The sequence below is a fragment of the Triticum urartu genome, chromosome 6 (assembly GCF_003073215.2).
Source record: "Triticum urartu cultivar G1812 chromosome 6, Tu2.1, whole genome shotgun sequence".
Classification (NCBI taxonomy): domain Eukaryota; kingdom Viridiplantae; phylum Streptophyta; class Magnoliopsida; order Poales; family Poaceae; genus Triticum; species Triticum urartu.
In genome coordinates this window covers 110,353,226-110,378,570 of record NC_053027.1, presented here as the reverse complement: position 1 = coordinate 110,378,570, position 25,345 = coordinate 110,353,226, and the positions used below count along the sequence as shown (strand labels likewise).

Below are 25,345 nucleotides of genomic sequence, written 5' to 3'. Positions count from 1 at the left end.
CTATTAGGCAACCTTAAACATGATTAGTTATGCGGCCGCTTACACTGGATTAGTCTATCAAAACAACCTCTGCATACGAAAAGGAAATCGAAACAACCACGACGTAAAACGTGCATGACCACTGCTTTCTGGAATTCTGGTTACTCAGCGAGATAATCCATAATCTTTTTTTAACATCACGAGACAGTATTAACGTACACGTCAGAGCGGGCTGAGCACGCCAATTTTTTGGCGAGCGATTCCTACGCCCTCGCCACGCCCATGATTTGGCGAAAATTACACGAGGCATTCAGGGCATGCTGGGCTAGCCAAAATATTGGCCTCAATCCAAATGACAGCCGAATGGCACGCCAATATTTTGGTAAGGCCAGCTTTGGCTCGAATCCAAACACACCCGTAACCACCAAGGCCCAATTAAAAGGATCAAAGCTTCCTCTCACTCTTGTTTCAAAAAAAAAAAAACAGCTCCCTCTCACTCTCCTAAAAAGGGGGGAAAATACCACAAAAAACAGCTCCCTCTCACTCTCCTAAAAAGGGAAAAATACCACCCATCATCCGGCTTAACCAGGGAACGGGAAGCATTGCAATTGCGAACGATTTGCATGACAATTTATGTTGGCTGAGGATGGCAAATTTAATTGACAAACATAATAAATTCGCCTTAGTTAAGTTTTTTACGAGGATTTGCCGTGCTTGCAAACTAAATTCGTCATCCTTGTGACAATATAAATTGCCATAAAAGACCTTCGATTTGCCATCCCTTCCTAGCGAACGTCGGGTTTGTAGTAGCATTATATACAAAAAACAAAGGATGGTATATTTCGCTCAGAAAAAACGATGGCATTATCCACTGGCCTTTGGAAGACCCGGTTCCTTCGAGAGGACGCTCGGCCTCGCGCACCGGCGGACGGAGCCCCCGACTTCAAAATTCAAAATTTTCCAATGGCCACGTTCCTCTTTCGCCCCCCTTTTCACGGCCGCCTCCGCCCCCTCCGCCGCCTCCTCCTCCTCCCGCAGCCCAAACCCCTCCTCCTTCCCAGCAGAACCCTCCGCCTCCGCTCCCCCAGGCTCACCATGGCCTCCTCGCCCCCTCCCCCTTCGTCCCCATCCACCTCGACGCTCCCGCCGCCGGGTCGCTCCCCGCCGCCGCCCGAGTGGCCCTGCGCCCGCTGCACGCTCCGCAACCCGCTGAGCGCCGCCGCCTGCGCCGCGTGCGACGCCGCGCGCCCCGTGGACGTCGACGACGTGTCGCCGGGCCATTCCGCCGTCGTCGCCTCTTCGTCGTCCCGCCCGCTCCCGCCGGCCCAGTGGTCCTGCGCCCGCTGCACGCTCCTCAACCCCGGGAGCTCCGCCGCCTGCGCCGTCTGCGGCGCCCCGCGCCCCGTGGTCGTTGACGACGGCGACGAGCTGGACTTCTCCGCCGTCGCCGGCGCCTCGTTCCTCCCGCTCCGTCGGGACCCGAGGAACATAGGCCGCTCTGATGCCGCGATGAAGGTAGCTCGCGCGCCGTCGCCGGACACTGTCTGCGAGCGCGCCGGCTCGAACGAAAGGGATAAGACTGCTGCCGAAAAAGGTTCATCTAGGGTTATATATATTTTTTGCTTATTCTGTATGCAAAATAATCTTTACTTTGAGTTCCCTATCAAGATTCTTCTACAGTATCTAGGACTGAATTAAAAAGGGTTATTTTGATTTTGTGTGCTTTTTAAAAATAAATATTGGAGTTCTTCTAGTTATTGAATGTGCAAAAACCGATTCTCCGTTGTGTTCTCCTCATCGATGCTGTCTTTTTATCTGAATCTTTTCAAATGTTATTTTGTAACAATGGATCTTTCTTGTTTTTGGATGAAATGTTGGGATCTTATACAAATTTCATTCTGACACATCTTAAATCACGACAAGTTAACTATAGTGAGGTAAAAGAGAGTAATGCTCCTGATTGCCCTTAAATTGTTTGTTAACACAGTTGGATACCTATGGTACAATCAACCTGAGTAATTAGGAGCGAGTAATAATGCTAATGGCATATGTAAATGGGTTTAAATTCCCAAGTCAGATGGCCACAGATAGAATTTCAAAACATGGTAAACTATATGAGAAAATTGATGTGCTATGGCGAGAGATATATCTGATCTTCACTGTGTTTGAGGCTTTAGCATGGTTGCTAAGTAGTACTCCCCTCTGTAAACTTTTATAAGACATTTTAGGTCAAACGTCTTATAAAAGTACATCTTATAATACGTCTTATAAAAGTTTACAGAGGGAGTACAACATAGAGCTTGCAGTTTCTGCCTAAATGTATTACTTTTTCATGCAAAATAATGTCACTTTGTTATGTCAAATTTCTTCTACAATATGACCTTCTCCATGCAATAATATTTCCTTTGGTTTATCTAGGGTGCTCTAGGAAGAGAGGCCACGCAGCAATATCAGACATCGTACACGAGGGCGACGGCTCGAACAAAAGGGGTGAGACGGCCACTGAAAAAGGTTTTTCTAGGGTTAAAGTAAAAAAGGATTATTTTGATTTTGTATGTTTTTTGACAAATTAAGTACTGGAGTTTTTCTGCTTATCTATAAGAAGAGTAAATGCTCCTGATTGACCTCATATTGTTTCATAATGGACTCGAGTAAACTATTTTAAAGTCAAGCTGTATAAATTCCCATGTCAAATGGGCACATATGGAATTTCACAACATAGTAAACTACCTAAGAAAATCGATGTACAATGACGAGGGATATATTGGTATTCGATTTTTGCTCCAATTTGTGTTCACTTGAATTGTATTTGAGCCTTTACCATGGTTACTAATTAGTACTCCCTCCGTCCCAAATTACTTGTCTTAGATTTTTCTAGATACGGATGTATCTAACACTTTTTTAGTGTTAATAAGTTTAAGATATATTCGTATCTAGATAAATCTAAGACAAGTAATTTGGGATGGAGGTAATACAACACAGGGTTTGCAGTTTCTGCTTAATGTTTTACTTTTTTATATAAGATAAGCTTGACTTCCTTCTCAAATTTATTCTACAGCATGACCTTGTCTGTGCAATAATATTTACTTCATTTATCTAGAGTGCTCAAGGAAGAGAGGCTACGTGGCGTCACCAGACATCGTCCATGAGGACGCCGGCTCCAATGAAAGGGATGAGACAACCACCGAAAAAGGTTTATCTAGGGTTAAAGTAAAATGGATTTATTTATTTTGGTATGCCTTTTCTGAATGAAGTACTGGAGTTTTCTAGTTGTTGAATGTGCAAAAATCGCTCCTCTACTACGTCTCTCCCTATAACGCATGGGTACATCAATATGGATACGGACACTGCGATACGTCATTTTTTCAAAAACACAGATACGTGGGTACGCTTGTATATATATAATATTACCTCCCTCCCAAAAAGATTGTCTTCGATTTATCTAGATACGGATGTATCTAACACTAAATGTATCTAGACAAATCTAAGACAAGGTTTTTGGGACGAGGGAGTAAATATTAAAAATATATAGAAATTGGTGTTTTTTATACGGCAATTCGTAAAAGTGACAATTTCGGGTTGCATTTGGAGGAATCACGTGAGCAGCACTCAACATTTGGACTGCATTGACCAGGAGCTGTGGCAGTGCTCAGAATGGGTGATGGAGCAGCAGCGTCATGGAGCTCTCCTTCTCTGGTGTGGCCGCGCTCAGAACAGGGAAGAGAGCAGCGGCGGGCTGGCGATGGCTGGCCTTCCTTACCTGTTTAGCGGTGGCACCAGCTCAGGTCGGGTTGGAGGCAGAATTAGGAGAGGAGGGAGGAGGGTGTCGTGGGTAGGGATAGTGGGATTTAGGACCCCTCAAAAAAAATAGTGGGGTTTAGGGTTTTCCTGTCTTCGGCAGGTATCCCATGGGTATCCCACAGGTATCTGAACTAATTTATTTTTTTGGAAAAGGGAAAATAGATGGATACATATCCGTTATGTTCCTGCAGGTATTTGGACATATCTGATGCGTACAAACGCCATGCCAGTTTCCAGAAGTATCCACGTAATCTAGGGCTCTCCTGATTCATCTTCTTTTCATCCGAATCTGTTCAAATGTTATATTGCTACATTGGACTTTCCCCCCTCTTTCTTTGATTTTCGGATAAAATTTTGGGATGCTACACAATTTTCAGTGCCACCCATCTTATTTCATGGCAAGTTATCTATAATTAGTGAGATAAAGGAAAAATAAGCATCCCAATTGCCCTCACATTGTTTGTTAACAGACTTGGATAAACTACGGCAAATCAACATGAGAGTAATTAGGAACGGGTAATAATGTCAGATGGCCACATATGGAATTTCACAATATGGTAAACTACCTAAGAAATGACAAGAGATATTTTATTATTTTGCTCTAATTGTTGTCATCTTTATTTTGTTTGAGGCTTTAGGACGATTGCTAAGTAGTACACCATAGAGCTTGCAGTTTTCGCCTAAATGCTATTACTTTTTCTTTGTCTGTCGATGTCAAATCTCTTCTAGAATATGACCTTGTCCATGCACTAATCTTTCCTTTGGTTTACCTAGGGTGCTCGAGGAAGATAGGCCGCTTGACGTCGCCAGCCATTGTCCACGAGGGTGGCGGCTCAAATGAAAGGGATGAGCCAACTGCCAAAAAAGGTATATCTAGGGTTAAAATAAAAAAAGGGCTATTGTAAATTTGTATGTTTTTAAAAATTAAATACTGGAGGTTTTAGTTGTTGAATGTGGAAGAATTGCTTCTGTATTACGTCTCCCCTGATTGATGGTGTCCTTCCTTCCGAATCTGTTCAAATGTACTCCCTCCGTCCCATATTAATTGTCATTCATCCGTTTGAACGACAATTAATATGGGACGGAGGGAGTAGTATATTGCCCACAGACTGATGCTGAGTAGCTCTATATAGTCTGTTTCCTGTTATGCTGAATACTCCCTCCGTTCCCAAATATAAGTCTTTCTAGAGATTCCACCAAGTGACTACATACGGAGCAAAATGAGTGAATCTACACTCTAAAATATGTCTACATACATCCGTATGTTGTATTCCATTTGAAATGTCTAAAAGGACTTATATTTAGGAACGGAGGGAGTATAACTCAGCATGAATGCATGATCCCTTTAAAAGTCACTAACAGATTTATCTTAGATATCATATGTTCTTTGTCTTGAAACCCAGCATGAACTTATCTTGAAACCAGTGAACCCTTCTATGTTGTTTGTCTAAATTGATGAAGAAAACAAATATTTCTAGCTACTTTATGCAGGTTATTAGAGGCTAAATATTTATAATGCTTTCCACAGTAAATTCTGAGACTCATTTGGATAAGAAGACCATCAAAGTCATGACATACAACGTATGGTTTCGGGAGGATTTGGAACTGACGAAAAGGATGTATGCTCTTGGAAATCTTATTCAGCACCACAACCCAGATCTTATATGCTTCCAGGTCCAGAGTTTTTCAGTTTGAACTTATTGTTATTTCTTTTCCCCTTCTCAATTTCCCTGTGTAACTGCAGGAGGTTACACCAAACATATATATGCTTCTCCAAAAATCTGGCTGGTGGCAAGAATACAAATGCTCGCTGTCAGCTAGGATGGCCATGCAGAGACAATATTACTGCATGCAGGTATTCACTGTGCTTCTCGCAAACTTCATATATGGGATGAGTGCAAGCATATGTGAATTTTGATTTACTCATCTTCTTCTACAGTTTACATGCAACTGTTAATTTTTAATCTCCATTAAAATAAAGTGTGCCTTTTATATTATATGGCCACCAAGATGCACATATGACCAATCTGTTTATATAATGCCATGTAAAGCGCTACTGCTCTCAAAAATTCTATTGCTCCTCTTTGCAGCTTTAGAGCATGTATCCTCTTATCATTTCATTCATGTATTTCAGTAATGTGATTCGATTGCAATAAGTGCAGATGAGCAAGTTGCCTGTGAATTCTTTCGAATGCATCCCATTTTCCAACTCAGTCATGGAAAGGGAGCTGTGCGTGGCAGACATCAACATTGGAGGCGCTACCAAGTTGGTGTTGGCCACAAGCCACCTGGAGAGCCCCTGCGCGTGGAATCAGATGTACAGCAAGGAACGAGTAACTCAGGCGAATGCATCCATGAGGATATTGGACAAGTTCCGCAACGTGATATTCTGCGGAGACATGAACTGGGACGACAAAGGCGACGGGCCATTCCCTCTCTCAGACGGCTGGGTCGATGCCTGGGCCGAGCTCAAGCCAGGCGAGGACGGCTGGACGTACGACACGAGGGCCAACGGCATGCTGGCAGGCAACCGCAAGCTGCAGAAGAGGCTGGACCGGTTCGTGTGCAAGCTGCCGGATTTCGAGATCGACACCATCGAGATGATCGGGAAGGAGGCGATACCTGGGATATCACACTACAAGGAGAAGACAGTCCGCAAGGTAGTCCAGAACATTGAGTATCCTGTGTTACCTAGTGACCACTTCGGGCTTGTTCTGAGCATCACCCACGCTTCATCAGGTTGAAAAGTCTGGTGTAAAAACGTTCCCTAGTAGCAGTAAGTGGTGGTGAATTTTGTAGCCCAATGGAAAGTAGTATCTCTACCCCTGGTTGAGAAGAAATAACTTGAGTTAGAGACTGTTTCTGTCTCCTACTGTTTACTTCAGTTACTGGGGAAACGTTCTCTCTTTATCGTGTCCAATTTTTGTTTTGCATGACAGTGCCCAAGCAGGGGCTGCCTCCAGCAGCGGCTGACCGTGTCACGCAAAATATGAAACGAAAGCATTACCTCGATGCTGGTATGAACCCTAGTTCATTGATGTTCTTCGCTTGGTTCCAACTGTGGATACCGTGCCAACAATTTAAGCTTGCAGCTGCAATAGTAATTCTGCCTTCTGCTTTATTTGGGGTTCTTGTATCTTGCTCCGATTCCCTCATTTCTTGGTTCCATGCATGTATTTGTGATGATCTTTGGGTTGGAGTAGAACTAGGAAAATATGCTGAGAACCGAGACAAGACCAGACAGGAGATTACTGCCAAGATAGAGGGTGGATTGGGACTGTGTTTTTGTAAAGGCTAAAACAACCATTTTTTTCTTTTCTTATATTGTGTTGATGAAGCAAAGATCTCTCTTGTATTTGGGTTGGAGGAGTGGACGTATAAACCCAACACCTGGGTTCAAATCCTCACGAAGACAAATTTTGATTCCTATTTATTTTTAAGGACCAGACTTTCCTTGTACTCACGCATTTACTGAGGAAGGCTTGGTGCGTAATTGAGACTAAAAATCCTACTACTCACACTTAAAAGCTTGTGTGCATCCCTAGTTGGTGCAGCCAATTTTAAGGTAAATAATCGATCGCATCTGAGCCCCCGCATCGTCCCCCTGCGGGCAACTCGGGCGGCGGCGCGCACCTCCCTCCCCTCCCCTCCTCCTTTCCCTTCCCCACCCTCGCCGCCAGCCAGAGTCACCGGGGCAAACCCCCTCGCGATGGCCGGTGGCGGGGCCCCTTTTCTTCGTTGCTCGGGGGTTGGCTGATGCGGGCGGCCTGTCCAGGCTGCGGCGTCATGCAAGCGCGGGGCTCGGCTGGACATCGGCGGAGGCTCACCGCGACTGCTTCCTTGCGGCATTGCATGGGCACAGTTCGGCGGCGGCGGTGACGCCCGGCCTAGATCCCGGGGTGGCAGCCCTGGAAGGCGGCGGCAGGTGAAACTCGGGCTCCCCGCGGCGGCATGGCGTGGTGCTGTCCCTGTCCAAGGCGGATCTGCACCGGCGATTTAGTGGCTTTGGCTCTGGATTGGTTTAGATCAGAGATGGTGACGAGCGTGCGGGATTTGTCTCGGCGGCTCTCGCGGTTTGGTGAGGTGGGATGGCAACCCACCTCTCAGGCTCAAGTGGTGGCACAGACATGCAGTGGCCGGTATGCTAGGGCTCCCATGGTGGCAGTGCTGGCGTGGATGGCCACCGGATCTGGGCAGCTAGATCTGGGGCTTTGAAGGCGGTCTGGATGGTGCATAGGTTTCCGGGTCGATGTTCTTGGGACAGATCCGGGTGAAAACCTAGTCTTCCGCCGGTGGCTGGAGCCGGTGATGCTGACACCCTTGGCGTCGTTTCCTTCATGAAGGCATCATCAAGGTGAAACTCCCTACTCCCCCCACTACCTCTGGGGGAAACTTGATCAGTTGATCGGATGATGGCGGCGCTTTTGTGTCCTTCCCTCCTTGAGGGCGTCATTCTTGGAGGTGTGCATTGGCTAGAGGGACCAGTGGACGGTTTGCGGTGGAGCGGCGTCTCATGTCACGCATCGACGATATGGAGTCTCGGCAGCGTGGCGCAGCAGGGTTTCGGTGACGGATGTATGATGATGGACGCGTGTAGGGAGGTGACGTTGTCTGGCGCCGTGGTGGCGTCGACGGTAGGTCTGGCAAGGTTAATGCGTCAGTACCCGCTCTAAAGATGGTTCGGTGGACGACGGTAGCGGCGGTCTCTGAGAGTACGCCGGACCGGTATGTGCCCTAGACCCAGTAATGCTGCTTGGTTGGGGCCTCCGGCTTTAGATATTATTAGGCTTTGGTGCGAGGTCTGTTTGGTATTCGATTCGGACAATTGGCACCCCTTCATCAAGTGGATAGGAGTAGCGACAGATGTTGCCAAGATGATGGCTTCAGAATTATTGATGTATTACTTTGTAAGGTCTTTGTGAATAATCAATAAAATGGCTTCATGCGTCGCCCAGATGTAGAGGTCGGGGATCATCCTTTAAAAAAAACTTGGGTTGGAGAAGAGTCAGAGAACGCAGAAGAGTCCATCTGCTATGATTTTTTTTCACTGCCAAGACATTTACTCCCTCCTTTCCAAATTACTTGTCGCAAAAGAAATGTATTTAAACGTATTTTTAATTCTAAATATATTTATTTCTATCCATTTTTACAACAAGTAATTTGTGACAGAGGGAGTACTTGTTTATATCCCTGCGTGTAACATGTCTAAGCATTTATTTGAGACCCTTCTCTTTATGAAATCTGAGAAAGAAGGGTAAAAAGTAATACTTTCTCTGTAAACTAATATAAAAGTATTTAGATCGGAAAATAGGAGTTCTCGGGTGCTCCGCATCCCTATACGAAAAATATTCGTAAAAAAATCTCAGAAAATAAAAAAAATCCAAGATTTCGGGATGTCAAACCTGGTTTCCCAATCTACTTCCGTGTGAAATTTCGTGAAAAATACCAAAAAACGTATCCGTGGTAAAGGAATTACTGCCTGGAAAAAAAATGTAGCCAAACAGTGTTTTGCTATACATAGGAATTTTTTGTCTTTTTTGCCGCGAATACGTTTCCTGGTATTTTTTCACCAAATTTCGGACGGAAGTACATTGGGAACCTACGTCTGATATCCCAAAATCCTAGATTTTTTTTTCAAATTTCTCGGTATTTTTTTCCTGGTATTGTATGTATAGGGGTGCGGAGCACCCGAGAGTTCTAAATCCTCGTCCCGTTTAGATCACTACTTTAGTATTCTAAATGCTCTTATATTAGTTTACGGAGGGAGTATCATCTAAGGCGTGATGGGTTTACACACACAAAATTCCCACCTACTTATCCTTTATCCTGACCATAGTGGAATGGCATGTAGTGCAATTCCACCTCCGTTCTATCCCTTCTTTTCAAAATATTTGAAGTTTTTGGTTTGTCCTAAGTCAAACTTATTTAAGTTTAATCAAGTTTATTGAAAAACATACCAACATCTACAACACCAAATCAACTTCATTATATTCTTTTTTTGCGGGTAACTTCATTAGATTCATCATAACATATACTTTCGTACTATATGTGATATTGTAAATATTAGAAAAAACAATCCATGAAGTTGTCAAACTTAAAAGTTTTACTTACGACAAACCTAGAACTGCAAAAGATTTAGACGAAAGATGTATAATAAACATTAATTATGTACGTGAAAAAATAAATAAGAATACAACACTTGTGTGGAGCAACACGGCAGGTGAACACAACATTAGAAGAAAACATGTATGGTGCTAAACTGGTGAACATATACAACTGCAACATGATTTGTAAGATTTTGTCAACTCTTATGAACACGCCATCAAAAAAGAATTGTCATTATGGATGCATAGATCTACATCCATGTAGTTAAAATTCAAAAAAAAACCACGTAGTTACCTACTTTCATTTGGAAAGCGAGGGGATTGATATGGGTGGTTTTGATGCATTTTGCATATTATGTGATCCAGACAACGGTCACACGAAAAGACAATTCTTAGAAAGTTTTGCATCAACACACAAATGGAAAGGGAATACAAGCTAATTCTTGAAAAACATGAACATGGATGGAAAAAGAACTGAAACCGGGATACAAAGCCAAGATCACACACACATATATATGTTGGTCATGAAACAAAGTTAAATGATTTGTTTAGGGCACATCTAGATGTGCTCTAGTTAGAGTGGTGCTATGCACATGATAGAATTCACACAATTGACGAACGCCAGTTAAATCCAGCCGGACATGAGTATGATTGACAAGGGCACCGGCCGTTGGATTTACCAGTCGTGCAAAGATCGGACACAACTATCGTTCATGGAGCAGTTTTGCTCTAAATATTGCACATCTAAGTGACTCACTCAAACTAGAAAGAAAAGAAAAATAGACTAATGAAAATGCTTACACGAATCTTCACGTAAAATTAATGGCATAGGACTTATATATGCAATACTTAGGGCACATCTACATGTGCTTTAGCAAAACTATTAAACAACATCCCGAATGACACTTGTTGACGAAAGAGGAAGGAAAGTGGGCAAAAATGCCCAAGAAGTAAAATACCACATTGGTCATTAGGCTAACTAATTGGTAGTGTTGACAAACCGCCCACTGGACATGGCAATGGACCCTCCTAATCTTAAAAAGGTGCCAGGCTTGAAACTCTTGATTTACCGCTTTGAGAAAGGTTGATGGTTAGTCAAATAATTTTTCTTTTGACCCAGGAACCGTAGAACAATTGTTTCACAGTAATTTTATATTAATACTAATGTACAAAATATATGGAAAGTGGAAAGTTAAATAAAGGAAAGTTATCCAATTCCTTTTCTAGGCCACGTGGAAAAATGAAGTGAACCGTAAACTGTATGGTTCACAGGTTAACCGTGTACCAATTCTTTAATAGCTCGGCCTTTTGATATTTCATACGCATCACAGTGATATTCAGACATTCTTCAAGATATTGTCTCTAACCATTGATATCTTCAACAACATTTCTGAATATGTTATCTTCCATTGAGTCCAAATACTCCAGCATCCCATGATGGTTAGTCAAAGAATTGTAGATGACAATTACTAAGCAGAAGTAAACAAAAAAGTGAAACCAACAAAACAATGGATCGGACTAGAAGGGGTTGGGGTGGGGGTGAATGGTCCTAACAAAAAATTCTACTCCAAAATCTAGTTGGCAAGGTTAGCCATTTGTACTTGGAATCTTAGGAACACCTAAACGTGCAAGTCTACAACAACATATGAATGCAGAAGCGAAACTTGCAAGAGAGTATGGGGGTAAAGAAGGGATTGCAAACACCGTTGACATTGTGATTTTTTCTGAAGTCTTAGCCAGTTGGTGTTATCCTACTTGAAAGTACCAGAAAAGCTAAAAACTGAGGAATTTGAGTGGAAAACTTGAGGATTTGGTTTAAGATTTTGAGATATAGTTCATCCCTAATTAACTTGCATATGATGTTTTTGATAATATGATTCATCTACAATTTGAATTATGGATTCGCCGGCTTGAAGGAAGAGATGTGGCTTGATGTTTGGGGTTGGGAGTGGCCACTGTCGGGTTTCGGGTTCCGGCAGACCCTTGAGGTTCGAACACTGGGGTGCGCGCGGAGATCTCTCCCCTACCAATCTATGTCCGATCCTCTCGTGCGAACTAAGATGAAAATGATGAACAACACAAGAGACACGATATTTATACTGGTTCGGGCCACCGTTGTGGTGTAATACCCTACTCCAGTGTGTGGTGTGGTGGATTGCCTCTGGGGCTGATGATGGACAGTACAAGGGAAGAACAGCCTCGCGAGAGGTGTTCTTGAGCTGGTGCGATGAACTGCTAGGGTGAGTTCAGTCGCCTCTCTCTCTCTGCTGGGGTTCTACCAGATCTCCCCGGGGGTGTTCTCCTCTACTCTGTGGTGGCTAGCTCTATTTATAGAGGCCCTGGGCCTCTCCCCAAATAATGAGCGGGAAGGGCGCCAACAATTGGCCATTTCGAAGGGGAACATATAGTACAAGTTATCCTGACCAAAGGTGGTCTTCGGCTGCCAAAGGCATTGACGATGACGCCGTCTTGGGCTCCACGGTGACCTCCGTCCTACCGTCCGGCTGGTCTTGGTCTCGTTGCACCGGAATGGTAACCTTTGCCTGATGCCTTGGCCTGTGCTTGCCCCCTTTGCATCAAAGGGGAAACAAGGACACTGCGCAGGCCGGCGCCCACCTGGCGCCCGCCTGGTCTCGATCGTCATGGCTTGCGTCACGGGTTCCTCGCGAGGTACCCTTGCCTTGATCTCTCCGCCTCCTCGCGAGCCTTCCTGATGAGGCTGCCTCTGAGGAAGCTTCCTGTCATCCGCCCCGCGAGGCTTGGCCCCTCGCGAGGGTCTTGAGCTTGAGCTGATGAAGACGGGCCGCGCTGGGCCCCCGCTTGAGCCACGCCACAGGCCGCAGGCAGGCAAGTCTGGGGACCCCCGTTCCCAGAAGCCGACAGTAGCCCCCGGGCCCAAGGCGCGCGCGGGCTTGGCTTAACAGAGAAGCGAAGGGGCAAGCACAAAGTGCCGCGAGCCCTAACAGCCTGCGGCCTTGGGCGCCGCGTGGCGGTTGATTAGGCATGGGCGCCTGCACTTCCCACGACGCCTTGCTGCGCGCCCGGCTAAGCGGACCCATAGTTGCACACAGTTGTTCCTCCTTTGGCTGCCCGCTCGCCTCCTACCTTTCCTCTTCTCCGAGCTCCAACCTCCGCCGCCAATCCGGCTTGAGCTCTTCCCCTTCCCCAACGCCATGGCGCCGACAAAGAAGGGAAGGGGGAAGAAGCCCGCGCCTTCGTCCTGCGCACTTCCAGCGGCGGCCCCGCCGTCGATCGGTCAATCATACTCAACCCGGAAGCCTTGGACAAGGTCCACTCCGCCCCCTCTTCCATCTTCAACGAGTGCGGCTGGACCACAGTTTGGCCCGCATCCCGCGCCTTTCTTGCTAGGACCGCCACGGAGGTCCGATTCTTCGCCGACACCCTATGGGCGGGTATGGTTCGCCCCTTTTCTGCTTTCTCCAATGCTGTGCTCTCCCATTATTAGATCCACATGATGCACCTCGGGCCGGAGCCCATTACCCTCTTGGCCGTCTTTGCTTTCGTGTGCGAGGCGATGATAGGCATCCCTCCTTCTGTTGCCCTGCTGCGCCACTTCTTCTCCTTGTGCATGAGCGATCCCACTCAGTGCTCGGGGTGTATAAGCTTCTTCGCCGTTGCCGAGATGGCTGCTTCAGGGATTGACTTCGGCCTTCCGCCTTCTCAGGACAGGTTCAGAGGGTGGTGGCTGTACATGGATGTCGGGGTGCCCAGCCCCTTGCTCTCGCACCCGACCTTGCCTGCTGTTCCCAACCCAGGCTGGGGTCATGAACCACTCGCGAGCCCCCAGCTCGCTTTCGTCTGGCGCTGCTTCGAAAGTTTGAGGGCGCACAATGTGACATCACCCAAGGTGGTGAGGGAGTTCCTTCTGTGTCGCGTTGCTCCTCTCCAGTGCCACTCTCGCCGGATGTGGGACTTTGCGGGGCGCAGAGACCGCATGCGGCTTCAGGAGGAGGATTTGGCGCCCGAAGTGCTGCGGACGGTGCTTCGGGTCTTGACTGGTGATCCTTCCCCAGGCAGCCTACGGAGCGGTGGCCTCCTTCTGTACCTTTGTTCCAGCAGGGCCGATTTCGTGAAGCAGATGCTCAGCTTCAACGAGTGGGGGTTGCGCCCGGCTGGCCTCACGGGGCCACGCGAGAACCTAGTTGTCGTGGTTGCTCCCCCCGCCGCCCACAGCGGTCCCTCCCCAGGCGATAGAGCGGGAAGAGAGCCGGCGGGAGCTGAGGTGGCTGATGTCGAGGTGGTGGCGCCGCGTGAAGCCTCGAAGGTGGCGTCTCCCAAGGCCCGCCCTGGGGTGGCGGTTGATGCAGGGTTTTGGCCTTCAGCTCCTGAGGTCGGGGCTCCCGAGCCCCCAGCCGTTCTTCGCGAGGCGACGCCCGACGGTGCCCCCAAAGCTGACTCCTCCGGCGCCGACAATCCCGAGGCTTCTTCTGCGCCCCAGGCCGACCCCCGCCCCAGGCGTTTAGGTCGGTTTCGTGTAGACTTCGAGGCCCTTCGTAAGAGGAAGGAGGCCTCAGGCGGCAGCGACCGCCCTTGCCGCTTGTTGAAGCGCAGGAAGTACTTTGCCATGGACGAGTAAGCCTTCTTCTTTCCCTGCTCACTTGCTCTGTTATCCTTGTGGCTGATCGTGGCCCTTCAGGTCCCGCCTTGCTGAGTCCGTCGAGTCGACCCAGGAGCCAGCCCCCGCAGCTTCGCCCCCTTTGCTGGCTCCGGGTCCGCCGAGCTCAGGTGGCGCCCTCGCCGCTGGACCGGTTGGTGGAGTGATCTGCTCCATAGGGCGCCTGGAGCTTGCTCGCCCGATGCCCTTTCTTCGCGAGTCTTCTTGGGGCGCGTCAGGCTTGCCCCGTGCCCCTTCTCTGGTCATAGAAGGCGAATGGCTGAGGTCTGTCCTTGGCTCCTCCTCCGTGGGTGGATCGACGCCGGGCCAGACTCTCAGGGCGGTCCATCCGGCGACGGCTGGGGCGGCAGCCCCCTGCCCCACGCCTGGAGGGGGCTTACCACCTCGGGGCCCTCTGCATGCTGCAGCGGAAGAGGGTGATGTGGAAGAGGTGCTCAAGCATGCTCGGGAGCGTCGTGCCCTTCGTGAAGAGTTCCTCCAGGGGGCGGCGGATGCGGTGAGCCGGATCGGGGCAGAGCTTGCTGACGAGGATGCGCGCCTCGAGGCCGAAGGTTTGCGCCTTGCTGAGGAGAAGTGCAAACTAAAGGTTGCTGTAGCCCTTGCGCGTCATCAACGTGATCTTGAGAACGCGAAGGCTGATGCGTCGCTAGCAGCTTCGCGGGAGGCCTGCTCCCTGGCCATTGAGGAGGCTCGGGAGGCAGACCGGCGGCGCAAGGATGCGGAGGAGCGCGCACGGGAGCTCCAAGCCTGGAGCAACTCCCTGGAGCAGCAAGTGGAATTGCGCCAGGCGGCCCTTGAGTCGATGGGGGCGGCCTCTGTCAACCGGGTGGAGCTTCTGAAGCGCGAGGAGGTGCTGATGCTGGAGGCCGCCGAGCGCAACCTTGACCTTGAGCGGTTGGTGACGAGGGAGCGCTTGGTGGCCCAGGCGGAGGATGACGTTGCCGCGCGCGAAGCCCGAGCCCAGGAAGAAGTCGATCGCCGCGTGGCGGAAGCTCGCTCGGCCCTCGAGCGCAAACACGGGACGAGGTTGGGGCTGATCAAGGCTGAGGCCGAGGGCAGGACCGCAGCCCTCAGGGCCAAACTGACCGAAGCAACGCGGCGTGCGGACTCCTCCGCAGCCGCCCTCGGCGCGGCGCAGGCGGAGCTGTCCTCTTCCCGGGCCGAGCAGCTTCTTCTTCAACAAAGGGTCGATGATGCCGAGGCTGTCGCGCAGCAAAGTGAGGACGAGCTCCGTCGGTGGCGGGTTCTGGAGCATGTGCATGCCCCCATGCTTCAAACGCTCCGAGAGAGGGCCAACACAGCTTTGGGCTATGTCTGCGAGGCTGCTGCCAGGGAGCCGCACGAGGTCAACTACGCCGAAAACCTCCAATTTTTCACTGATGTGGTGACGCTTCTGGAGAATCGGTCTGAGAGGTCCCACTGGCTTGTCGAAGAGAGGAGCCGAGCCTTGCTCGGGCATGCCTTCTCCCGTGTCTTCAGCTATCTGCAGGACAGGGATCCCCACTTCAACTTCGGCGCTGCCATCGCACCCGTGCCCATTGCCGTCCGGGGTGACCTGGCGCGGTGGGTGGAGGACAACGTGGACGCCCTCGTCAGGGCCTTCGCGTCTGATGACGACGGCGTGGTCGTGGGCGCCAATGAAGGCGACGTTGTGGATGATCCTGGCGATGATGGGGGTGCTGGCGGCCGTGGTGACAATGTCGACGACGCCAGTGACGCTTCCGAGGGCGCCCCAGAAGACGCGGTGAGTGATATGTCCGACTGACCGCATGTCTCCGTAGTTTATCTTGCATGAAGAAGACTCGGGCTTGACCCTAAAGAATATAAGAGCATTTTGGGAGGGGGCCCCCCTCATATAAAGATTTGTAATCCGTACTCTGGTGAGCACAACGTTATGCGTGAGTTTAGTCGCTAGCCCGGTGATGGTTCGGTTGATTCGTTTACCTTCCGGCCCCTGGCGTGCCCTGAGCAGGCCTGCAGGGGGATGCTACGCCTCCGGCGTCCCTCAATTAACCTGCTGATCCTGTGACGAGGACCTCCGGAGAGGGTGCAGAGACAGTGGTTCTGGCTGTAGGCGTGCCTGGCCCGACCCGGCTCACGAGGGGCTCGTGAGGGGGGGGACAGCTGACACTAGCTTGGGGCGTAAATCCGAAACTAGAACACAAGAGATTGCTCGAACGAGACTAAACACCCCCTCCCCGAATGCATGCAACCTTCGAACTCAAATCCAACTTAAATCCAAACCAAAGAAGCTTGCTGACAAGGAAGAATCAAAAAAGCAAAAAGGCAGAAGAAAAGCAAAAAAGCCGCGTCCGGCACCCAGTCTAGTTTTCAACGTCTTCTCACCAGCGCGGAGCTAAGTGCTGCCACTAGGCGTGGGCGGGAGCCCTAGGGCCTGAGGCCGGCGCTCCTGAGACTCCGGGGCGTGTACAACCCCACTCATTATTACGTGAGAGTGTCACGGGGCGGCGAGCTTCACAGGCACTGGGCCTTCTTCATAGGTACTGGCCTTGCTTCATATCGCCAGACGAGGGCCCCGCCTTGCGCCTCACTCTGCCACCATTGACGGCGACCGGAAACCAAGGACGACGCCAATGGGGTAGAGCGATCGCCAGCGGTTCCCCCGACGACCACGGGTCCTCCGCCAGGGGCAGGCCATGGGGCACCTCCCCGACAGAGGGCCTACCTCCGGAGAGCATATTGACCCGACCGCCGTGAGGGTGAGCCCGGATCTCGGCCCCTTTCCTGCAGCCTCCTGCACCCTCCTCCCAAGGGATAAGAGGCTGCAGCATTGGGGCAGCCATCCGCTGCGGCGACCTGTACCTCCTGCGACCCATGGTTAGCGTAAGCTTGCTCCTGAGGGATGAGTGGTACCCGATAGTTGCTGCTGTCGGCGCGATTGTCGATGCTCTCTTGGGGTTCCTGAAAGAGCTCGGCTTCCGGCGCCTCTTCGTCCCAGCCGGGCCCGAGGAACGAGCCGTGACCTTCTTCCAGCTCGCGCCCTTGATCCACCATGCGGGGTACATAGGCCTCCGGGGCGACCACCTCGTGGACCTCGCTGTAGCGCCCCGCATGCCACGTAGTCTGTCTCGGGGCATCGCCTTGTGTGTGATGACGCGGTGGTCCGCCGAGGCCAAAGGCCACGGCGCGCATCCCTTCGTTGGCCTGGGGAAGGGCCGGCGCGATCTGCCGCCTGGTGCCGACGGAGGTGTTGGCGCTGGACCGGCCCTGGGGCCCGCCTGAAATCGCGTGGGCGCGCATAATGCCGTCGTGCGACCTGTCCTGGATCTGGGGCGGCAGCTAGATGCAGAAAGGAGGCGCTCCTGCGGCGGCGGCGGCCAGGAGCTCGGCCACTCGCTCCAACAACACGTCGCGGCTGCCTTCCAGCAAGCGGCACCGTAGTAGCTCTCGGGCCACCGTGAGCGCGGCCCTGGAGTTCGCCTGCTCCCGTCGGGTGTATGGCGCCGTGGCAGCGGCGTGGTTCGAGGCCCTTGCTGCGGCCCGCACCTGCCGTGGCGTGAGGGCAGGCGGCGTCGCCCGCGCCCCGCAGCGCCCTGCGGAGTGCGAGCTGCCTGAGGCGCAAGGTTGAGGTCGCCCTGAGACGGCGACACGGCGTGGGCGGACCACGCCGCCCAGCGGTTGGCATTGACAGTCGGGTTGCTTGACATCTGGGTGGAGAAGCGGCGGAACGCGACGCGGAGGAAGGAGGACTCCGGCGCACCCCTACCTGGCGCGCCAAATATCGGGTTTTGGGTTCCGGCAGACCCTTGAGGTTCGAATGCTGGGGTGCGCGCGGAGATCTCTCCCCTACCGATCTACGTCCGATCCTCTCGTGCGAACTAAGATGAAAATGATGAACAACACAAGAGACACGATGTTTATACTGTTTCGGGCCACCGTTGTGGTGTAATACCCTACTCCAGTGTGTGGTGTGGTGGATTACCTCTGGGGCTGATGATGGACAGTACAAGGGAAGAACAGCCTCACGAGAGGTGTTCTTGAGCTGGTGCGATGAACTGCTAGGGCGAGTTCAGTCGCCTCTCTCTCTCTGCTGGGGTTCTACCAGATCTCCCCGGGGGTGTTCTTCTCTACTCTATGGTGGCTAGCTCTATTTATAGAGGCCCTGGGCCTCTCCCCAAATAATGAGCGGGAAGGGCGCCAACAATTGGCCATTTCGAAGGGGAACATGTAGTACAAGTTATCCTGACTAAAGGTGGTCTTCGGCTGCCAAAGGCACTGACGATGACGCCGTCTTGGGCTCCACGGTGACCTCCGTCCTACCGTTCGGCTGGTCTTGGTCTCGTTGCACCGGAATGGTAACCTTGAAGGAAATATGCCCTAGAGGCAATAATAAAGTTATTATTTATTTCCTTATATCATGATAAATGTTTATTATTCATGCTAGAATTGTATTAACCGGAAACATAATACATGTGTGAATACATAGACAAACAGAGTGTCACTAGTATGCCTCAACTTGATTAGCTCGTTAATCGAAGATGGTTATGTTTCCTAACCATGAACAAAAGAGTTGTTATTTGATTAACGGGATCACATCATTAGAAGAATGATGTGATTGACATGACCCATTCCATTAGCTTAGCACCCGATCGTTTAGTATATTGCTATTGCTTTCTTCATGACTTGTACAAGTTCCTATGACTATGAGATTATGCAACTCCCGTTTGCCGGAGGAACACTTTGTGTGCTACCAAACGTCACAACGTAAATGGGTGATTATAAAGGTGCTCTACAGGTGTCTCCAAAGGTACATGTTGGGTTGGCGTATTTCGAGATTAGGATTTGTCACTCCGATTGTCGGAGAGGTATCTCAGGGCCCTCTCGGTAATGCACATCACATAAGCCTTGCAAGCATTGCAACTAATGAGTTAGTTGCGAGATGATGTATTACAGAACGAGTAAAGAGACTTGCCGGTAACAAGATTGAACTAGGTATTGAGATACCGACGATCGAATCTCGGGCAAGTAACATACCGATAACAAAGGGAACAACGTATGTTGTTATGCGGTCTGACCGATAAAGATCTTCGTAGAATATGTAGGAGCCAATATGAGCATCCAGGTTCCGCTATTGGTTATTGACCGGAGACGTGTCTCGGTCATGTCTACATTGTTCTCGAACCCGTAGGGTCCGCACGCTTAAGGTTTCGATTACAGTTATATTATGAGTTTATGAGTTTTGATGTACCGAAGTTAGTTCGGAGTCCCGGATGTAATCACGGACATGACGAGGAGTCTCGAAATGGTCGAGACATAAAGGTTGATATATTGGACGGCTATATTCGGACACCGGAAGTGTTCCGAGTGATTTCGGAGAAAACCGGAGAGCCGGAGGGTTACCGGAACCCTACCGGGAGAAGTAATGGGCCTTATGGGCCTTAGTGGAGAGAGAGAGGGGCAGCCAGGGTGGGCTGCGCGCCTCCTCCCCCCTGGTCCGAATTGGACTAGGAGAGGGGGGGGGCGACTCCTCCTGGCGCGCCTATAGGGGCCGGCCGGCCTCCTCCCCTTGCTCCTTTATATACGGGGACAGGGGGCACCCCTAGACACATAAGTTGATCCACGTGATCATATTCTTAGCCGTGTGCGGTGCCCTCTTTCACCATAGTCCTCGATAATATTGTAGCGGTGCTTAGGCGAAACCCTGCGACGGTAGAACATCAAGATCGTCACCACGCCGTCGTGCTGACGGAACTCTTCCCTGACACTTTGCTGGATCGGAGTCCGGGGATCGTCATCGAGCTGAACGTGTGCTAGAACTCGGAGGTGCCGTAGTTTCGGTGCTTGATCGGTCGGGCCGTGGAGACGTACGACTACATCAACCAAACGCTTCCGTTGTCGGTCTACAAGGGTACGTAGATCACACTCTCCCCTCTCGTTGCTATGCATCACCATGATCTTGCGTGTGCGTAGGAAATTTTTTAAAATTACTACGTTCCCCAACAAACCTTTGCTTGATGCCTTGGCCTGTGCTTGCCCCCTTTGCACCAAAGGGGAAACAAGGACACTGCGCAGGCCGGCGCCCGCCTGGTCTCGATCGTCATGGCTTGCGTCACGTGTTCCTCGCGAGGTACCCTTGCCTTGATCTCTCTGCCTCCTAGCGAGCCTGCCTGATGAGGCTGTCTCTGAGGAAGCTTCCTGTCATCTGCCCCGCGAGGCTTGGCCCCTCGCGAGGGTCTTGAGCTTGAGCTGATGAAGACGGCTACACTGAGCCCTCGCTTGAGCCACGCCGTAGGCAGGCAAGTCTGAGGACCCCCGTTCCCAGAACGCTGATAGCCACCCAGCCCATTCAAGACCGATCATTGGGATTGACGTGAGTGCCTCACCTGATATATTTCCCTCTTGCAGGTACCTCATACGTCTACGAGCCATTCACGGTGTTGGATGGCTTCAGAGGTTTCTCAAGAGTTGTCGCATGTGTATAGATTATAGATCTTGATAGACACGTATCACGTTTGTGTAGTGGTGTGGGTGCGTGCATGTGGTGTTGTGTGTTGTGCGCATGGTCTATGGCCTATATCGATGCTAAAAAACGATGGTGTCACCAATGATCTTTCAACTTAACAACAGGTCTAAGTTAGCCATTTTAATTGTATTATCTTGTCATTAATCATCAAAATCTGATTCCCACAAAAAAAATCGCCAGCGATCTTTCCCACGCAAAATAAAATTTAAAAATAAAGCTCTCAATTTCTAGAAAAAAAAATAATACTCCATTCTCCATCCTCCGTTCGCCTCATATAAGATTATCTCCTGACTAAACAAGAGCGCCATTCCAACCTCCTGTTTAGCGTAAGCCATGAGCTCGCAGCAGTCACCATCGCCGGCGGAGGCGAAGTCACCGCGACCGCCCGCACCCACCACCACCGTAACCGCTCTCGACGATGATCTCCTCCGTGAGATCTTCCTCCGCCTCCACTCCCTACCGACCCTTGTCCGTGCCGCCCTCAGCTGCCGCACCTTTTTCCACGCCGTCCGGTCGTCGCCCGCCTTCCGCCGGAGCTTCCGGGAGGTCCACCCACCACCTCTCCTCGGCCTCTTCTTCGACCCCGACGGCCCCTCCATCCCCGCCTTCGCACCCCTCCGCCGCCGCTCCGACCCTGACCTCGCAGCCGTCGTCCGCGGCGCCGATTTCTTCCTCACCCGCCTCCCCGACGACGACGACGACGCCGCCGCCTTACCGGAGTGGGTCATATACGACTGCCGCGACGGCTACATCCTCCTCGAACACGGAAGCCTGGAGCAGTACGCCGTCTACAACCCCCTCACACGGGCCCTGGATCTCATCCCCCAGCCGCCCGACGAGATCTTCGACGACCAGCACGGCGACGCCTCCTGTCTTGGGTGCTACATCCTCTCCTCCCAAGAGGGCGGCGAACCACTGCGCCTGGTCTACACCTGTCACGACGAGTCGCGGGCGCGTGCCGCCGTCTTCTCATCAGAAAGCAGGGAGTGGCAGATCCTCCCGTGGTCGGAGCCTGTGAGGCCACTGCCTGAGGACGAACACTGGCTTAAGGTTGGCACGATGGCGAATGGCTTCGTCTACTGGACACACAAAAATCAAGCCTACATCCTTGTGCTGAACACTGTGACACTGCAATTCTCCCAGATGGATGTGCCGCCAGATTTGGTGGATCAAGATTTAATGTTTAAGGTTGGGGAGACCAAGGATGGAAGGCCTTGCATTGTCTGCCCGATTGATTTTGAGCTTCATGCTTGGGTATGGCGAGCCGGTCAGGATGGAATTGAGACATGGATATTCGACAAGAAGTTTTCCTTGGAGACGATTGTCGAGGTCACTGAGGGTACATTTGAGCAACATTGTGAACTGAAGGTTTTGGCCATCATTGGTGGATTTGTGTACTTCTGTACCATGGATATGTTGCATGATGCCATTTATCCTTGTTGGTTCCTGTCTCTATGCATGGAGACGGGGGAGCTGGGCACGCTCTTTCGGAGGAGATTTGACGGCCATGTTTACCCCTACATCATGGCATGGCCTCCTTCTTTGATAGACAACAAGGTGAACCCTCAATTCGAAGGTGCTTGACAACATGTGGACAAGGTATCCTGACATTTCCTTCGTTTGGCCACTAGATGGTATTGTAGTAATGATATGTTCAAGGTGATAGACAACAAGGTGAACCCCTCACTTTACACATACGCCATTCAGCACAAGTCTATGGCTTTATATGACTGGCTGCATTTCTGAACTGGTTCACATATGGCATTCCGTCTCCTTTGAGACGGAGATTCCACCTTTTAATCGGTATTGTTGTCATTTTGATCCTATACTTATGTTGTGTTGTCCGTTGGACAGAATTTGGACTGTTCATATGTAAACGCTTGTAAGAGGTTCCACTTGGTCTTTTTATTTTCACCTAATCACTCTGTTGTTGTGTTCCATTTCATTCACCTTAATTATTTGAAATGAGATACCTATCCATCTACTTGAAAATAATATTCACTTCCAATTTGGGACTCTTCCCATGAAATAGTTTACACTTTGAAATCCTGTTGATAAGATTAAAATAAGAAACTCGGTTTGGAAACCCACTAAGAATAGGGCAGAAAATAGGTTAGCTGGAGGCAAAGGATGATCTTGACAATTGGTGGTTGACTCGCTCTGGCTAAATCATGCCTTAGCAACATGCCTTTTTACATCTAGGGATCAGAAAGGGAACTGATTTTTTTTTTCAGAGCATAGTTCCTATGGCACGAAGACCTACATATTAGGAAATATTGCCTCTGTAAACAAATATAAGACTGATTAGTGATCTAAACGGTCTTATATTTGTTTACAGAGGGAGTATCATTTAGTAGGCTGGCCTATACTTGTGGACCCAGAGAACAAGGTATCTTAGGGGTTTTGGATCTTCAAACAATGAATAAGGTCTTACTAGCAAAATGGCTCCGTAAACTTAAGATTGAGGATCACCTCTGGCAGAAACTTCTATAAGAGAAATATGGCAAAACCATTACACTACTGGTATTAATAAACACATAAATGGAGATTCTCAATTTTGGTCAGGTTTCCCTGACATGAAAAATTCATTCTATAAGCATCACACAAGAATTGTCAGGGATCGAACCAATACCATATTCTGGAAAGAACCACTAACCTCCTTGTCTGTCCTTTCATACACTACATGATATCTGTCTTAGTCTTGGCATTTCTGTTTTTGAAGTGATAAATGAAGGGTGGGATGCCATGTTTCTAAGTAAGGCATATGATCATAGCTAAAGCAAAACATGACATATGATCATATCCCCCCTTTTAAGAATAGGATGGAAGGTTGAGATGCATTGTCAAATTTGTGTCAGGATGAGACCATTGATCACTTATGTCTGTCCTGTTCACTTGCAAGGTTTGCCTGCAATATAATCTGATGTGTTTTTAGTCTATTTTGTTTGCAAATTTTTTTAGAAGGAAGATTTCTAGTAAATGAAATTGTAAAATCTAGGTTTTTTTGTCTGTCTAATTTGTCCGATATTATCAGTAGCGGACTGTAAGCTATCATCTGGATATTGGATATATATAAATAGGCACATTATTTTCCAAACAAAGAGCATGCATGCCATATTCCTGACTAAGAACTAGCAGACATGCACCTCAAGGGAATCCAGTCAAGAAAATGTGGCTAAATGCATGCAGCATTCGTATCTGCAGACTGGTACTATGAACTGTATTCGTTATCCACTTGCATACATGCATGTTGAATTCCAACTTATCTTCCTCACTTCCAGCTGTTTGCCAGGAGCTCCACTCCAAACAAACAGGGCCATAGCGTCTCGTATGTCTATGTAAACCCATAAACCAAGCCATAGATACTGTGTTCTTATACACAATGACAGTTTAATAAAAGAAGAAAAATGAGATCTTCACCATCATCTATTTACACAATTTGCATCTCATCCCCCTTAGTTTTGGCCTGACTTCCTCCGCAATCTTGACAATTGCGAAGAACAGGACCCTGTACACTACCACCATCCCACAAAGGATGGCAATGTTGACCCACTTGGAGTACCCCATCTCCACCTGCAGCTTCTCTTGCAGCACCCGAAGGCCACTGATGGTGACATTCTTCTCGACCAGCTGGTCGCTTGGGAACGTCTGCCCTATGAACTCGTTCTTGTAGAACCCCTGCACCGCGTACTTGTGGAAGGAGATGTAGTAGCAAGGGTACTTCCACACTGGCTTTGGGAGTTCGTTAGGGAGGCGGAAGAAACCGCCATTGAGCATCATCACCCCTTGCACCCCGGCCCCAACAATGATCCCCATCAGGAAGTCTGGGACGATGACGGCGATGATCATCATCATGCTCTCCACCAGCATTGTGCACATGCACAGGTTGACAACGAAGTAGGCGAAGCGGTCAGGCCCTTTTGTTAGCCCAGTAAGGTAGTACAGCATCGCGCCGGGGATCACGGCGATGACGGCCAGGTATGGAGTGGCCGACAGCGTGTTTGAGATCACAAACTCTGCCACGCCGTAATGGCCGCTCAGCCTTTCCCTTCTGAATACCTAGAAATAAAGTGTGCAGCCAGACTTTTTATTTATTTCAGACTTCCAGTATACAGTGAATGTATGGGCATATAATTGCTCTTATGAAAATGTTAGTCTGATGGCAGAGAGAAAGCAACCTTTACGTCCTCTACAAAAGAGGGGAATCCTCCAATAGCCATGAAAGTAAGAAGGGCTGTCGTATACATTATGACTTCACATCGAGACTGAAAAATCAGGGGAACAAATCAGTTTTGTTGATGTATAAAATATTTATGTTGCCTAATGAATGATGTCTTGTAG

General features: G+C 49.6%; 3 protein-coding genes across 5 annotated transcripts; 2 read left to right on the top strand and 1 right to left on the bottom strand.

Annotated features, from left to right (window-relative positions):
* The first annotated feature begins 885 nt into the window (after positions 1-885).
* On the top strand, positions 886-6,690 carry LOC125516126. Of its 3 annotated transcripts, none has more exons than XM_048681596.1 (7): positions 887-1,573; positions 2,398-2,490; positions 3,080-3,172; positions 4,555-4,647; positions 5,309-5,454; positions 5,525-5,635; positions 5,943-6,690. In XM_048681596.1, the coding sequence occupies exons 1-7, from the start codon at positions 943-945 to the stop codon at positions 6,522-6,524; spliced, it is 1,749 nt and encodes a 582-aa protein (XP_048537553.1). In that variant the 5' UTR covers positions 887-942; the 3' UTR covers positions 6,525-6,690. The 3 variants fall into 3 exon arrangements, with proteins under 3 accessions (XP_048537555.1, XP_048537553.1, XP_048537554.1); XM_048681597.1 differs by having other exon boundaries at positions 888-1,573; positions 2,398-2,469; XM_048681598.1 differs by lacking the exon at positions 4,555-4,647 and having other exon boundaries at positions 886-1,573.
* Positions 6,691-21,304: 14,614 nt separating this feature from the next.
* LOC125516122 lies at positions 21,305-22,923 on the top strand. Its single transcript, XM_048681594.1, has one exon. It carries the CDS (start codon positions 21,338-21,340, stop codon positions 22,586-22,588), a length of 1,251 nt encoding a protein of 416 aa, XP_048537551.1. The 5' UTR covers positions 21,305-21,337; the 3' UTR covers positions 22,589-22,923.
* A 1,287-nt stretch (positions 22,924-24,210) lies between these two features.
* Positions 24,211-25,336, bottom strand: LOC125516123 (ABC transporter G family member 1-like). The gene is made up of 2 exons (XM_048681595.1): positions 25,183-25,336; positions 24,211-25,063 (listed from the first exon to the last, which is right to left on the bottom strand). The coding sequence occupies exons 1-2, from the start codon at positions 25,249-25,251 to the stop codon at positions 24,431-24,433; spliced, it is 702 nt and encodes a 233-aa protein (XP_048537552.1). The 5' UTR covers positions 25,252-25,336; the 3' UTR covers positions 24,211-24,430.
* Between the last annotated feature and the right edge of the window lie 9 nt (positions 25,337-25,345).

Bases quoted from the DNA above. Each gene is read 5' to 3' on its own strand.
- LOC125516126 (XM_048681596.1), top strand. From the start codon at position 943: ATGGCCACGTTCCTCTTTCGCCCCCCTTTTCACGGCCGCCTCCGCCCC. The intron at 1,574-2,397 runs GTTCATCTAGGG...TGGTTTATCTAG, and splicing joins TAAGACTGCTGCCGAAAAAG to GGTGCTCTAGGAAGAGAGGC. The intron at 5,636-5,942 runs GTATTCACTGTG...CAATAAGTGCAG, and splicing joins GACAATATTACTGCATGCAG to ATGAGCAAGTTGCCTGTGAA.
- LOC125516122 (XM_048681594.1), top strand. From the start codon at position 21,338: ATGAGCTCGCAGCAGTCACCATCGCCGGCGGAGGCGAAGTCACCGCGA.
- LOC125516123 (XM_048681595.1), bottom strand. From the start codon at position 25,251: ATGTATACGACAGCCCTTCTTACTTTCATGGCTATTGGAGGATTCCCC. The intron at 25,064-25,182 runs GTTGCTTTCTCT...CTTTATTTCTAG, and splicing joins CTTTTGTAGAGGACGTAAAG to GTATTCAGAAGGGAAAGGCT.